Source organism: Falco biarmicus, chromosome 9, assembly GCF_023638135.1.
Source record: "Falco biarmicus isolate bFalBia1 chromosome 9, bFalBia1.pri, whole genome shotgun sequence".
Classification (NCBI taxonomy): Eukaryota; Metazoa; Chordata; class Aves; order Falconiformes; family Falconidae; genus Falco; species Falco biarmicus.
The window spans coordinates 18,077,360-18,093,334 of record NC_079296.1 but is presented as its reverse complement, the minus strand read 5'-3'; the positions used below and the strand labels follow the sequence as shown (position 1 = coordinate 18,093,334).

Below are 15,975 nucleotides of genomic sequence, written 5' to 3'. Positions count from 1 at the left end.
GTTAGTTGTCTCCTCTGTGTGAGAGGAGTAATTAAATCACGATGTAAATATCCCAGGTGGCTGTGACTACTACGCTCTGGAATAGTTTTCCCTGTATAGAGAAGTAATTTCCGAGCAGACTGAGAGACCTTCCTTTAGTCTTTCTCCTCTTTGCCCTGACCCCCATTTGTTTTTTGATGTAGAAGCTCAGTGATGATAGTCTTCTCCTGTGAATACTTAATAGTACTGTCACTGAAACTTTGAAGCTTCAGCTACAGCCCAGCCCAAAACGAGCAAACCTGTTTATGTTTAGAATGAAGGATGGTGTGGGTCCTTCATTAGGATGAAGAATGAATGGCTCTAACGGTTGTATCTGGCAGTTCCTCTTTGTCACCTGCTTTTACGAACTCCTGACATACTATAAGAGTATTGGGGATGAGGTGTGAGACCAGGAATCCCACAGCTGTTATTTTAAAACAGGATTTCCAGATATATTAACTCTGAGTTCAAGGGTAACCTCTCAAAATCAAGAGTTAAACTTTTGTGAAGAGGACTTGAGTAGTCATTGCTCTAGTACTAGCCTGTGGTGTGCTAGATCATTCTCATACTATAGCTGAAGTACTTTGGAATCAATCCATAACTGAGAAGTGCCCTAAGCATTGCAAGGTACATGACATAAATTAGAAGTCGGAGTTACATGTACCTTACCTTTGCACTTCCTTGGAACAATAGAACTTCTCTCAGCTGGAAACTTGATAGAGCTTTCAAAGTCAATGTACAGACTTGTATCAATTTTCATCTAAATTACAAAGAGTGCTTGCGCATTTTTTTTATTGGTAGTAAGTTGAGTTTTGCCTGTGATTTAGTCTAAATTATCTCTGCAGTTGGCCTAACATTTAGTGACTGCACTGCAGTGTTATGTATGAGCTGCTTTATCAATTTAGTTGGTATGTAAAACCACTAAAGTTTGTATTGTAACCGAGCCTTATCTTGGGAAAACTTCAAGTACAACTTGTTCTGAAGAGTAAGATATCTTACTTTCAGTATCAGTGTTAAACAGTAACTGTCCAAAATGTACAAGCATTAATAATAAACACAACACATGAAGTTGTTTTAAGGTTTTATTTTGGCAGAGGAGAAAGTTTGAAGATGGCACTTCTGTCTAGAAACAAAAGATTAAGTATCTGGTGTGCTTTTCTTGTAACTAGTAAGAGATTCCATTTTTTTATTTTCGGAACTATGACATCACAAATGCCTTTGCAATGAAAGATACTAACTTTTTTATCCCTGTTAAAGTTTTGTGATGTCTGTTCTCTTGATATTTCTCTATAGAAAATGGAAACACATCCAATACTTCAGGTACTTTGTTTTCCTGTAGCTAATTTTTTGTGAAGATTGGCTCCTACATCCATAATTAATGTATTACTGCTGCATCCAGTGATATGATGTTTAACAAATCAATGATTCATTGCTAACAATTTAAACTGTCAAAATATCAGAATGGGTTCCTCTTTCAGATCATATAAAACTTAATTAAATGCTTGGCAAGTGTTCCCATTTTCTTTATCAAGCTCTGATGCCGAGAATGATTTTTACCTTGACCCTTATGTTAATGTGTATGTCAAATTCCAGCTGAAAAAACTGGGTGTGATGCCACCAGAACAGCCTTTGCCAGTAAAATGCAATAGAATCTACCAGATAATATGGGCGAACAACGGAGATGCCATAAGCCGGCAGTACGCGGGCACAGCAGCCTTAAAGGTAAAGGTAGAGCGTTATCTGTTCTGGTGATGAGCAGTATTTTATGTTTCAGGTTTGATGTCCAATGGAGAACTCCTGTATATGTAAGTTACCCCAATATTCTGCATGCTTTTGTCCTGAAGATGTACCAGGCCTTTTAACAGAAGAATATTTTGTATCACACTTGGCTGGAGTGTCCCGGTGTCCTGTGGCAGTGCTGGCTGTATTTTAACTTAATTCTGTTAGTTTTGCATCTAGATAGAAAGCGTGGCTGAGCAAAGGGTTTAAGATCTGTATCAAGCATTACTTCTGTGTAAATTTAAGCATGGTTATAGTACTTTTAAGCAGTTACAGTACTTCCAAAAGATACTCTGAAGGACTGAAGATCACATTATGTAGGTAACAGGGTGATATTTAGTTAATTTTGTAAAGACTCTTAATTAGTTGTAATGCAGTCTGTCTACCAAGGTCAGACATCAGTCATGAAACTCCTTACTCCTGCTGCTTTGAAAAGTTACAGAATTTGAGCTACTTTCTGTGTGTATATAATCACTGGTGAGACAATTTTTAGTATTCCTGGTATTTGGCATTGGAAAAACCTTTACAATGAAAATGCTGAACATTTTAATCTTTTTTTTCAAATCTCTCTGCTGAACTTAGATTAGCCTTTTACATTATTATTTTTTAAAAATAAAATATCTGACATACTTGTATTGATAGTGAATGTTTTAACTTTAAATCTGAAGCACAGGCTCACTTATACATCTAAATTTTCAGCTCTTCTGCTTGAAGATTTCTCTACTCGCTGTTGAGGTTCATGGATTAAACTTCTTTTCAGTTGGATGGCAATCACTCTCTTAACTTGAAAGTGAAACACACTTGAAATATTCTTCATAGTAGTTGGCATGGCTTTTAAGAGTGCTCTGTGCCAATGTTCGGACAGTCTCTGAAAACAGAATCCTCTAGTGAAATATAACTATGAAAACTGCTTTTATTCAAATTCGAAGCCTTCTGTGGCCTAGAAACTTCCTTTTGTTTCTGAGCTTGGGAAGCTATGTACTATTTTCATTCACTATGTTGTTCTTGTTTTGGTAGCAGAAGCAGAGAATATGAAAACCACTTCTCAGTAAGCTGCAGTCTTCGCCATTGTTCCAGTAGTGTTCCTTTTACATAAACATCCAAAAAATGAGGGGATTTTTTGAGGTGTACAAGCATCACAGTGATTGATGTCTTGAAAGTTCTGCTTTAATGTTAGCTGGCATGTATGTCCAGATTAATGTTTTCCATCAGGAATTCATATAGAAACGTATGTCTGTCAAAACCACAAGGTTCTCGGCACAGTCAAACAATGCCATGAGAAGTAGATGCTCTCTGAAAATCCAGCTTCTATATGAAACAGTTACTTGAACGTAATTTCTGAGTTGCCATCTATTCAGTTCTGAATTTCAGAACGCCAAAGCTTTTGAGCTGAGACTGCAAAGTTGCATATGTGCATGATTTGCATGTTCTGTGTAACAGGGTGACTTCACAAGGACTGGTGAAAGAAAGCTGGCGGGAGTAATGAAGGATGGAGTTAATTCTGCCAACAGATACTACTTGAATCGTTTCAGGGATGCTTATAGGCAAGCAGTCATAGGTAAGAATAGGATTTCAACTAACCTGAACTACGGTATTTAGAAAAGTTTATTAAAATCTTCATCTTTCTGACTGATTTTATTTATTCCCCAACACCCCCCCCCCACCCCCCCCGAAGCTTAGAAGCACCTTGAGTATGTATATAATGTTCATGTCAATGTAGTGGACGCCATATGAAATGGTCGTTCTCCATTTGGAGATGAAACAACACTGAATTCAGGGAGATTAACTGCAGTATAACTCCCTGTAGAATTTGCTCCTAACTTCATTTTAGCATTAACTGTTTTGTGACATCTCTCTTAGACAAAGTTAAATTTATGTAGCAAATGTTTTTTAAAATGGTGAGTTAACTCTTGCTTTTCACTAGGAGAAAATAGTATTATACCTACTGAGTCTTCAGTTTTGCACAACACTGTTCAGAAAGAATAACTCTTTTTCAAGAGTCCATATATGAAACATCTGGAAGACATTTACAAAGTAATCGGACTATTGCTGTATATCACTTCTAACTGTTGGTTTCTTGTTTGGTATTTTGTGGGTTTTATTTAGATTTGATGCAGGGTATCCCTGTAACAGAGGATCTTTACTCCATATTTACAAAAGAGAAAGAGCATGAAGCCCTGCACAAGGAGAACATCAGGAGCCATCAGGAACTGATCAGCCAGCTGTTGCAGAGCTACATGAAACTGCTCTTACCAGATGATGAAAAATTCCATGGAGGATGGGCCCTTATTGACTGTGATCCAAGGTTTGTTGAATAAACTCATGATTGATCAGCTGCTACTATAACACATCTCATCTGTTAATCACTACTGTTGTTAAATGATTTTGATAGCTGATGTGTTAACAGAATACAAGTGGAGAGTTTTGTACAGTGACAAGAGTCCTTGACGGGGTTGAATACTTCTAACTGTAAAAGCAAAGGTTCTCTAAACGTGCGCTTTTCCCAGAGTGCCATAAGAGCGGTGCATGCTGGAGTTACCTTTGCGATACCATCTGGAAAGGCGTGCATTCAGTTAATATTGCCAAAATGTGGCTGGCACCCTGACAAGCACTTCCAGCTGCCCTTAGTTCTAGAAGGTGCTGTTTGAGGAGCTGTTGTTCCTTATTGCTTTGTAGGGAAAGTATAACTTGACTTCAAAGCCATCTCTATCGGGTTAAAATCTTGTGTAATGAGTCAGTAGTAGAAAAGCCTAGATTTCTCTTCATGAGAAGTAGTGAGCATAAGCTCTAACTTCACTGATAAATCTCCTTGTCAAGTTCAAAGTTCACGAACTTGTAAAAGAAAAAGTGGTTAGATCTACTGAATGTTGAACTTCAGCACTTAAAAATAGCAAAGCAGGAAGTTATGATAGTTACTCAAAGCACAGATTCATCACCTCGATTGAGTCGGAGACATTTTTCCATTTAGCATTTTTAATAGCTTGTGGGTTTCCTATTTATGTTTTGACCTGCTGCTGACCTATTTGAGCTGTTAGACTCCAGGTTTGAGAGAGAGTGTTGCTTATGTGGATCCCCTTACTTTATGGTAAGCCTAATGACACATCACATTTTGGCTTGTGAAGTGTCTCGCCTAACTGGGTTTTTCAGTGGCTGTGAAAAAGTAGCAGCATCACGGGTGATGACATACTGTAATGTGCCTTCACTTTTAAGAGGGTTCCTAAAATACCTTGGGGATGGGTTAAAGCTGTGCAGGTAAAACCTTCTCCCCTGTATTAATTCTTCTTTCCCTTCCTTAGTCTCATTGATGCCACTCATAAGGACGTGGATGTTCTGCTGTTGCTCTCTAATTGTGCCTACTACGTGGCCTAGTAAGTTACCACTTTCTCTTACTATGTGTGGTTTAATTCTAAGTAGCTTTATTTCAGATTACTAGGAAGCATTAAATTTTGATTCTTTTGTAGTTATGACGATGAAATCGACAAGGTGAATCAGTACCAAAGGTTAAGCCTTGAAGCTCTGGAAAAAATAGAAATAGGTAAGAATGTAGTCACCATATATCTTTCTTGAACGCTTTTAACAATAGCTTGAGCGCTTATCAAAGCATCCTACAAATATATTGAAACAGCGAGCCTCAGTGTGTTGCATATGTCCTGTGCAGCCCGCCATAGCCAGAAATGTGCTTTTTCTTGCTGATAATGGATGCCAGAGTTGAGTCTGGGGTCTCATATACCTGTCTTTTGCTACTGCTTGAAATAGAAACTTTGATCACTAAATTTTCCCTCTTTCCCTCTTTCAGGCTTAAAACCCCCCCATGGATTCATCAAAATAAATTGCATTGCTTATCAAATGTCAATAACAATTTGATCAACATTTATGATGAATCATAGGTTTATGCATTTTTTCTTTGAAAATACAGCAGCTGGTTCTGAATTGTACTTTAAATCTGTTTTGTAACTTTTTAAAACTTCCTTCTCAAGGTCTGTTAAGAAACATGCAATTATGAAATAACCTTGTTATGTTATTTCAACTTACTTGTTGACTAAGGAATGTAAGATCTGCAGGATAAATCCAGCATTTTCCACTGAAAGTGCTGAAGATATTACAGCCTTAATTTTACAGATGAAAAAGGTGTTCCAGTTGGAGAGAAGGGGAATTTTTGTGGCCCTCAGTGTGTGCGCTCTCCAATAGTTTAATCCTCCATTACACAACGCATAGTGATTTCACAGTCTCCTTACTGTAACTTCTGCTGTGCCTGTGCAATTTTTAAGAGTTCAGTGGAAAGGTCTCTCCCACTTGTGTATGGTGGAGATGCATAATATATCCTGATGGACAGAATATAGTTGAAACATCTAGACCAAATGCCTTATAAAACCCAACACTCTCATTTAATGATATAGATATGATGCGGGGCATTGGAGAGTTGAAGTACTTTGTCTAAATCTTGGTAAAAATACTTGCTTTCACTTTAAACCTTGCAGGAACATACCTTAAACCACAGGGTGTAACAGGTGGAGAGTTCTTCCTCTTCTGTTTGAAAGGGTGATCTGTAATAAACAGATGGATTATAATAGACATAAACAGTGAGTCTGATTGCTTTTTGAAAGTAATTGATTGTTTAGTTACTGGGACAATAATTTACAATGTCTAGCCTACTCTAAAGAAAACATGAAGCTTTTTAGGCTGAAAGACTGTCAACACTTATGTTTAGGCACAGGTTTTGGTGCCATCTCTTTTGGGTTTTGGTTAAGGAAGCTTTTTAATCTGGTTTATTTCCCAGGGCCTGAGCCCACTCTCTTTGGCAAACCGAAGTTCTCTTGCATGAGGCTGCATTATAAATACAAAGAAACGAGTGGATATTTTCACACTCTTAGAGCTGTGGTACGCAACCCAGAAGAAGATGGAAAAGGTTTGTTTCATATGTAGAAGTTGTATACGTAAAAAAGTGTATTCAGTATACCAGTGTTTACTTTTCCCATTGCTCTTAAATAACTTTGGAAGAACAGTAAGTTCTAATATAGTCAGTTGCGTGGGGTGAGGAACCAACAAAACCCCTGTGTGGCTTCCTGTTTGAACACTAGAATGTTACTGTTTTAATGCAAAGTAAAATAAGTTTATGGCTTTAAAGCAGCATGTCTCTCTAGAATTGAGGCGTGTCCATGTTCGGATCTTTACTGCTCCAAAACCTGATAAAATGAACTTAAAATTAGTTCCTAAAGAGTGGAAGATAATTCATTTATTTCATGAAATCAATGTCTAGAGATGGTCTTGCTTGTTGTTTAATGAAATTAAATGAGCACTAATAAGGGGAAAACATCACTTCTTACCTGGAGCACTGAGTTCTGTTAAAAAGTATTAGAATAAATAATAATCGCTTCTCTTCCTTACACAAATGATGTACCATGGCAGTGATTCACTTACACCTGGAGTTTAAGGCTTAAGGAAACTATTAGTCAGAATTGCAACTTGTAGGGTGCAGCTATTCTGTAGGGTGAAAGGAAAAAAAAAAAGGCAACCTACAAAACCAAACAGACTTACATATGTTAAAATTAGACTAATTTCTTTGAAGATTTTGGAATATGGGACTTCAAGGGGTTTTTTTAAGGGTCTGATAGGCTGCTACTTGCATTTCAGACACTCTTCAGTGCATTGCAGAAATGCTGAGAATCACAAAGCAAGCAATGGGATTAGATGTGCCCATTATTGAGAAGAAGCTGGAGAGGTGAGTGCTTAAATGATGTGAACCCTCTGTATCCCACTTTTTCTGTCCTGTCAGCGGCTGACAGTACATGCTAACAGTCATATGTGATGTCTGTATCTAGCTGCTGTGCTAGGAGTTAATCTGTCTGTATGCTGCTTGCAGTAATTGTCTGCAGGTACTTACCTAAAAGTATAAGCAAGAATACTATTTTATATGTGTGCTTATGGTCTATATGCACTACCAAATGTAATAACATACTGCAAATCAGTTGGTTTATTAGTTTGTCAAATTAAATTTTTTCCTATCTGAACTTAATCTCTGCTGCCGTAGTAAGAAGGCAACCCAGTGACAATCTGGTGTGGATTCCACTGCAGCTGAGTGGTTAACAGATCCAGATAATGTTACGGGTCTTGTGTGAAGAAATGGCTGAAGTTAAACTTAAAAACTCCAAAGTGTTAGTCAGAATGGCACAGAAGTCTTTGTTTTGCAAGCCCGTTAAGAGAAGGGGGCACGGGGAAGCATAACTGATAATTAAAAATACTCAATAGACTTTCTTAGGTAGCTTTCTCTAAATCAGTTGCCTAAATTAAACAGAAGTAACCTTTATCTACAAATACTGGTGAGGTGTGGACTGTGGAGTAGAAAGAAGAGAGGATGGCTAGCTGAAGCTTAGCATGTTTAACCAGTTCAAGTGTAATCTCTGCATTATTTTGGACCCTTTCCGATTCAGACTGTATGAACTACTAGAAAATGTGTTGTGTGGCACAGTGGTAAATGGTCAAGTGAAAACTGCTAGGGCATGTACGTCAGTAACTTGCTTCTGCATTTGTTGATTGGGTGACTACTTTGGTTTCTTTTCCCAGTTGAGCAGGAAGTGTAGCAGGAAAATCTTGCTCTTTTTCACAGTACTGAAGACTGAGTATTTGCTAAATCTGGCTACAGAGTACAGCATACACGAAGTCAGGGTTACAAATACAAAGAATTAAAATCTGGTTTCATCAAAAACTAAAAATGCTTGCAGAAGCTTGCTTTTCCTCTTGCTTGGCTACCATTCCGTATCAGCCCTCCTTTGGTTTTGTTGGTTTGCATTTGATCAGCTTACATGGGTACAATTATGTCAGGAAGGGATAAGTTGGTAACCAAAATGTCCATCTCTATTACGGACGTGGACTGGAAGACTGTAAATACTTGGTGTTTATAAATGAGACTGCCTTGATTTGTACACTAAAGACTTTTTCTTCTTCCAGGAGGAGCAGTAAACCTCATGAAGACATCATTGGCATTCGGTCTCGGAACAGAGGGTCCCTGGCCCAAGGCAAAAATTATTTATTGAGCAAGTTCTCATCTCTCAATCAAAAGGTGAAACAAACCAAATCCAATGTAAACATTAGCAATCTTCGGAAGTTAGGCAGCTTTACCAAACCTGAAGTGAAAGTCAATTTTTTAAAACCAAATTTGAAAGTGAATCTTTGGAAATCAGATAGTAGCCTTGAAACATTAGAGAATCCAGTGGTAGATCCTAAAGTCCATACTGAATCTGATACAGAAGGATCAGATAATGATTCATTCCACTCTGATGACTTCCTGACTAATTCCAAATCCGATGAGGACAACCAGCTAACTGACTCCCTAGAGAACATAGGGCAGACAGACTACGTGCTGCCTAGCTGTGGGATCATCGCCTCAGCTCCGCGGCTGGGCAGTCGCTCCCAGTCTATAAGCAGCACTGACATGAGCATCAGCATTCACGTTCCGTCGGAGATCCATGTCTCTCAGGCTAGCCAGTCTGACTGTGAAGACATACCCATGCCTTCTGCTGACAGCGTGGAGATGGAATTTGCTAAACCTATTGATGTGTACTGCCAGAGGTTTGTGCACGATGCTCAAAGTAAGATGTCAGATGTTTTGGAGGCTGAGGCTGGTTCTCAGGAGCCCCATCACATAATAAATCAAGCCAGCAATAATCCATCTAAGAAGGCAGAAACCAAGGCTGAAGCTATCGGAGACATTCCTTCCAGGCCATCCAAGCTGGATGTACAGTCTTCTGAGCCAGATCCTCAGCTCTTAGCTGTTGGTGGGACAGATTTCACTAAACCTTATAAAAGCCCAGGATCGGTGTCTGGTAACTTGGAGACGGGACTCCACATGACTCCTTCTCCAGCTGACAGTAGCAGCAGCAGAGCTGTATCTCCTTTTGCTAAAATTCGCAGTTCCATGGTCCAAGTTGCTAACATCACGCAAGCAGGATTGACTCAAGGGATTAATTTTGCTGTGGCAAAGGTCCAGAAGAGCCCTGCAGAACCAGAAGCTATAAATGAAATCAAACAAAAAGAACTGAAAGAAATGTTTACGCAATGCCAGACACGAATAATTCAAATCTAGTTGCTAATTTAGGAAGTGTTCTTCTAGTTGTGGCTTTTTAATACCATACTAAAAAAACCCCAACATTGGGACTTACTGTGGCATGAACTGCTACAGAATACTGGGATCAATAATATAGATAAAATTGTTTACAGGTAGCAAGAGATGCAAATGGATTTGGTTCTGACCAAGCTTCAGAATTCCCTCAGGCAGCTGAGACAAAAGAACGGTAAATCATACTTAAACAGGTAGCTTAGACACTGGGATTTAATAAGCATGCTGTCTATCTTAAATGTGTTGCACAGTTATTTTTCAAGACTAATTTTGTAGCTCTTCTGACTTACGTAGAAAGTATTTATACTAAAAAGGTGATACTGCACTCCTGTGACCTTACTTACCTTGCACTACACCAGCAAAATAACTTACCAGTAAATTACATTTTATTTATTTTTGGACTAGTATTTTTACTTGTTTTCATTGAAGTTTTGGATGCGGCTTTCTATGAATTGTGCCTCTACAATGGGAATTGGTGTGTTTTTGTTGAATTCAGTTACATTAACCAGAAGTCAAGATTTCTTTTCGATGACCTCCTCTTTCCACACATCCTGGGACACTTTCATTAAAGGTAAAGCATATAGCTCCAATCTGAAATATCCACAACTCTGCAGTGCAAATTTAGTTTCTGGGGTTTTTTCTCACTTGTTTTGAGGTGAGGGGAAATGGAGAAAATGTCCTCTAATTGCCTGGCCCATGATAAAGCTATTCCTACTTGTCTTTTTTTCCAAATCCCAAACAGTGGCCATTTGCTCTAATTTTTTTTTTTGTCTTTGTGTAAAGACAAGTCAGATACTGACCTTCAGACACTGTGTCCTTCTGTGCTATGATTTTTTTTAAAAAACTATATTCTAAATGTCCAGATGCAAAAGTCCAAATAATTTCTAAAACAGAAGGCAAGTGTCCTGTTTCATAAAATCAGTGTTACATTAGAGCATAGTTGTCAGCATCTAATAAAACAAATTCATTACCGACTCCAGCTTTGCATACTTGCAGGATAAGGCTAAGCATCCACTCATGCTGGGAATTGCATAAAACCCCCCAACCTTATCTGTAGGTGTCAAAAGATTAAATCTAAGTTATTCTTTCCCAGAAAAGCCTTGCCATGCCATTCTAGTATAGATTATCCAAAAGCTACTGTAAAGCAGGATCTTACTATGCTGTGGTTTGTAACTATAACCACCGTTCTAGACCCAGTGCCTCTGTGTTCTAGTCCATGTCCTGTAGATAGGCTGCACGTGGTGTTTGGAGAAAATAGTCCTATGGGTAGGGTAGTACAGTGTCTTACGACTTCTAGTGTGTCTGAAGTGATGATCATCTAACCCTGAGGGGCTGGAACTTTGATAAACAAATTTGGCTTATTTATTTGTTTTATTCAAGTGATGTGGGTTTGGTTTTTTTGAGTGTCTATACTTGTGGCTATATTTAAAATTCAACTACTGCTGTATTTTAATGTGAGCAATATACATGAGGTATTTTAATAAAAAAAAGTGGAATCAGAAGATGGTTTTTGGCTTGTGACGTTACGGGATAAGGCACTCCAGGGCTGCGGGGTTTTAGGTTTTCAAGATGGATGGGTTGTGTCTTGCTTGCTTCTGGAAACCTCAGGAGGGCTGAGGTTGGAAGGGGCTGCTGGAGGCTGTCTGGTCCACTCCCCGGCTCAGGCAGGGCCACGTGGAGTTGGTTGTCCTAGACCACATCTAGGTTGCTTCTGAGTAGCCCACACTGGAGCCTCCATCACCCCTCTCGGCAACCTCTTCTAGTGTTCAGCTGCTGTATAGTAAAAAGTATTTCCTGATGTTCAGAGGGAACCTCCTGTGTTTCAGTTTGTGCCTGCGGCCTCTTGTGCTGTCACTGGGCATGACTGGAGAGCCCGGCTCTGTCCTCTTTGCAGCCGCCTTCCAGGCACTTCCAGATGTTACTAGGACCCCAGTCACTTAAGCCACACATACATGACTTAAGGCCTTTTTCCTTTCCAGCTACAATGCTGGTGTTGGGGGGGAGAAGTCACAGAGAGGCTGATGAGGGGACTCCTTAAAATCTGCCTGTGCCTTGGTGTAATTGTATAGGTTCTGCAGGAGGGAGAAGAAATTCCAAATATTTGGCATTATTGTGGTAGGAGAAAGAGAAACTGATCTGTACAAATACTTCCATAGTGACCTCTACAGTCTAAAACATCCTGTGGGGCAAGGGTAGTGATAGCTACCAAGTCACTCGTTTATTTTTATTTTCTTTGAAATAGATGAGGCTTAGGCTTAGTTTCATGGAAACTAATTCCTGATCTGCTCTGTTGGTTCATTGCTTTTTTTACTTGGTGATCCAAGAAGTATTGTGTCCTTCCAGCTTATGAACTGCATCCAATATTTATGAAATACTGGAGCTAGTCGTGGATTACATGAGACTATATATGCACAAAACTATCCTCTGAGCAGCACTGAAAGACAATGTCACAACCCAGCTAAGCGTTCCCACCAGGCCCCCTTTTGGAGAGAGACTTAATTTTCTTCCTACATTTGTTAGTTGCTTATCACAGTCACGTAGTGCAAGTCAGATGAAACCATGAATATTCATTTTAGTGTTCAAAGAAAGCTGCAAGTGATCTGAAAGGGCATCAAGCTTGGCTCCAGTTTAAGATGGCATAATAAATACTCAAATTATTATTAATGTGCAGGGAAGAAAAGGATGGTTCCAGGCTGGCTGTGCAGCCAAAACCAACGTTGTGATTAGAAGAGGAAAAATGCAGTAAAAAGGAGGCACACCTCTTTGCACACTTGGGCATGAGAAAGCACTACATTTAAACTGATAAAACCTTTATAGAAATGTGGCAGAAGCCCCTTTTTCTTGTTCAGAAGATTAACTGAAGCAAAATCCAGAACTAGCTCCATCCCAGCCTCCGGCAGGCTCTCTCCACCAGGACAGCCCTACTTGCTCCCACATTGTCTTTCTGGCTTACTCCAGCTCCATGTTGGTTTAATGGTTCACTGCTTAAACCACCCTTGTTGAACTAGTTCTGCAAGTCACAGCAGGGGCAGTATTACCTCTGAAAACCAGCTCAAACTACAGTACAAATAAGTATGTAGAGACCATTCTTAATGCTTCATTGATATTATTCAAACACTTTAAACACACTGCATTACTGGTAATGTAGAAAGAAATGTTTTGTATGAGTACATGAGCATCACCAATTCTCCAGTCAATGCTTTGTTTAGAAAGAAAGAGGAGTTACCCCTGAATAAAGCTCATTAGCGAGGTCTGAGAAGTTAGTCATGGTCATCTTTAAGTACAATAAAGATGTATTTCAAACTGTAACCATGTCACAGACAAGATCCAATCACTTCTTTTGTCGATGGTGTAATCACCGTTATGCTGCTGCTACAAATGCAACATGCCTTAGCTTGTGGGAGCAGCAGCACACAGTTCTAGATGCTAAAGCTAATGCTGCTTTCAGCTGCAGCTGCTGGCTAGCTGAAAGCTCTCAGCCTCAGAATTCAGCCATTCAAGAACTGCAGCACAAACTTACTCCAGAATAGAGCCTACCACTGCTGTGTATGAAGGGCTCTGGCTTCAATTTTCTTCTCATTAAAGGAAATAAGTTTACGCAACTTCAGTATTAAAGTTTAATATCAAACAATTTGCTCATTGTTACCAATTTTCAATTACAAAACAGGCTCCAAAAAATCTTCATAAAATACGTTTAACTGGCTGAACAGAGTTAAGTGTGTTCAGACTGCAAGGGTAAATATCCATAATTTTTTGGTATAAATTATCTACAAAAACTGGTATAAACAATATTCCAATCTTAGTATGGGTTCCATCTAGGATTAGACAAATTCTCACGGCGACATCCACTATTAAAGTTCGTTCCCGTTAACGCATTTCTGCTGCTGAAGCCGGGCTTTGCGTAATGCCTCCAGCTGTTTTGCTCGCAGCCACCTCTCTCTTGACAGCGTTGTCTGCCCCGCGCTGAGAGACAAGAACCTGGATGAGCAGAAACAGAACAATAACAGCCCGTTCACAGTCAGGTTCGATAAGCTAACACAGTACAAACCCAGTTTTCTTTCAGTATCTTACAAAAGCCCGGGAAGAAAGGGGGAGGAAACACGTCACTAATTAAGAATCTGTGACAAGAGGAACAAAGGAAGAGGAGAGTCCACCTTTGGATTGCCAGCAGTCTCATGCAACTGCGATCAAACTGCAGAATACAAGCATTGCCTTTGTTACCAGCTTGCTAGAAAGTCTCAAGTTGTGAGGAACAGCACTACCCACCTTGCTACAAGCAGAGTTCTGTGCAGATCATCAGCTGTTATACTCTCAGGGTCATTCTTGCGCATTTCTACAAAGTCTTCCTCTACTGCCTAGAAACAATACAGCACGTGATTAAGTGGCAAAAAAGAATCTTTGCTATGAGATAAGCTTTTAAGGAGCTAAATGCCATAATTACCCTTAGATTTCAGGAGAAACATTTCAACTCATTGCTGTCAGGAAGTGAGCCTGAATAAAAAAGAGGCTACTTCTCGTCTTTAAAAATAATTAGTTTTCAAAATGTGGTTTAGAAAGCAGGGTACGTGTGAAGTATATACTGAAATACTCGACAATACAGATCTTTGAAGGCACGTTCAGGACAAGAGAATGTGTCTGTTGGGTTTTTAGAAAAGTTTCAGGAGAATCGCTGATGGGGAGAGAGCAATGGGAAAGTACAGTCACTTTCTATTAATGTGCCTTCTATCTGAGTTGCAAACATTGGTGAAGTCCTCCATACCTTGGTCACTTCATCAGATATACTGTAGTCCAGCAGCCTCAATAAACTTAGATAAATTCGAAATTTGTTCAACACAGAAGGCAGCACTGCTGTTAGGAGGCTGTTCATATACTCTTCCATGTTTGGTGGAATTATCTGTGGTTGTAAGTGGACTTGGCAATCTGACTGAAAAATAAAATTACATATTATCTCTTTCCATTTTCTATTCCAAGACTGATTTAATCTCTAAAGCAACAGAAGTCACTATTTCCCAAATTTAAGGTGAGACAATATTTAACAGTTCCCTTTTTAAAAACCAGCGTGAAGTCCTTACTCAAGCAGGAGCCAGTTTCACTTAGAGGCAAAAGAGCGAACACTCAGTTCATAAAGCTGAAATGCAAGAGATCAGGGATTTGTAAGCTTAGGCTACTCGTTTATTCTAGGGTCAATGCCAGACCCGCTGCTCTTTATTCCTGCGCCCATCACCTCAGAAACAACTGGGCTAGAATAAGGCTTGGAGAGCGGCAGTGTATCTGCAGGCTTTCCCCACTACTGGGATGTCTGTTAAGAACTTCGGTCACTGCCTTGCCATCACCATGATTCAGCCAAGGGGGAGGGAAGGTTGGCCTCCTAGTTTTCTGATGAACAGGTTTTTGGCCTGGCTGCAGCCATAAGTGAGAAGGCCGTAACTAATGCTAGTGTCATGACCAGCTCAGTCACAAGACCGTTTTCCTGTCTTCACTCGTCTCTGGAATGACATGCTCGAAGTAAGTAGCTACCAACTGTAGTTATTCCCCAAATTCAGGAAGACCTTGCCATACCGGTAGGAGCGATCGGCCCTCTGAAGTGATAAGAACATTAATATTGCAGGGGAATTCCATCTGGTGGTAACTGAAGTCATAATCCACCTTCTGCCAAGTTATCAGATTACCCAGTGCTGTCACGTTATGTACACCTAGAAAAGCAAGAATAAATTCTCTGACAACTGGACCTAAACAAATAGCAGACGTGATTCCCCACCCCCCCCAATCTGTTTTTAATGAGCAGCTAGCAGAATAATCCTTGCAAGCATCCTGTTTCTTCCTGTATCTGGTATCTTCCAGATACGAGACAACCATTTCTTAAGACCAAAATTAAGAATTCTTGAAGGATTTCAAGCCTAAATTTTATCTGGCCTAGTGTATGTGTTAACAGCTCTCCATAGGTCCTACAAAGCCAGATAACAATTTACAGTGGGGGAAAAAACACCCCACAAAACCTCTCTTCAAAAGAGAAGAAAACACTACCTATTACCTGACATGAACTGCAATTAAAAACCACCAACAAA

General features: G+C 39.6%; 1 protein-coding gene across 1 annotated transcript in view; it reads left to right on the top strand.

Annotated features, from left to right (window-relative positions):
• INPP5F (inositol polyphosphate-5-phosphatase F) overlaps positions 1 to 11,412 on the top strand; it is a 45,767-nt gene extending 34,355 nt beyond the window's left edge. The window contains exons 13-20 of the mRNA XM_056351627.1: positions 1,612 to 1,740; positions 3,238 to 3,355; positions 3,904 to 4,102; positions 5,094 to 5,165; positions 5,259 to 5,332; positions 6,575 to 6,703; positions 7,429 to 7,516; positions 8,743 to 11,412. Of these exons, the coding sequence (XP_056207602.1) occupies positions 1,612 to 1,740; positions 3,238 to 3,355; positions 3,904 to 4,102; positions 5,094 to 5,165; positions 5,259 to 5,332; positions 6,575 to 6,703; positions 7,429 to 7,516; positions 8,743 to 9,877 (1,944 nt within the window). The 3' untranslated portion in view covers positions 9,878 to 11,412. The remainder of the gene's footprint in view (positions 1 to 1,611; positions 1,741 to 3,237; positions 3,356 to 3,903; positions 4,103 to 5,093; positions 5,166 to 5,258; positions 5,333 to 6,574; positions 6,704 to 7,428; positions 7,517 to 8,742) is intronic.
• The last annotated feature ends 4,563 nt before the right edge of the window (positions 11,413 to 15,975 follow it).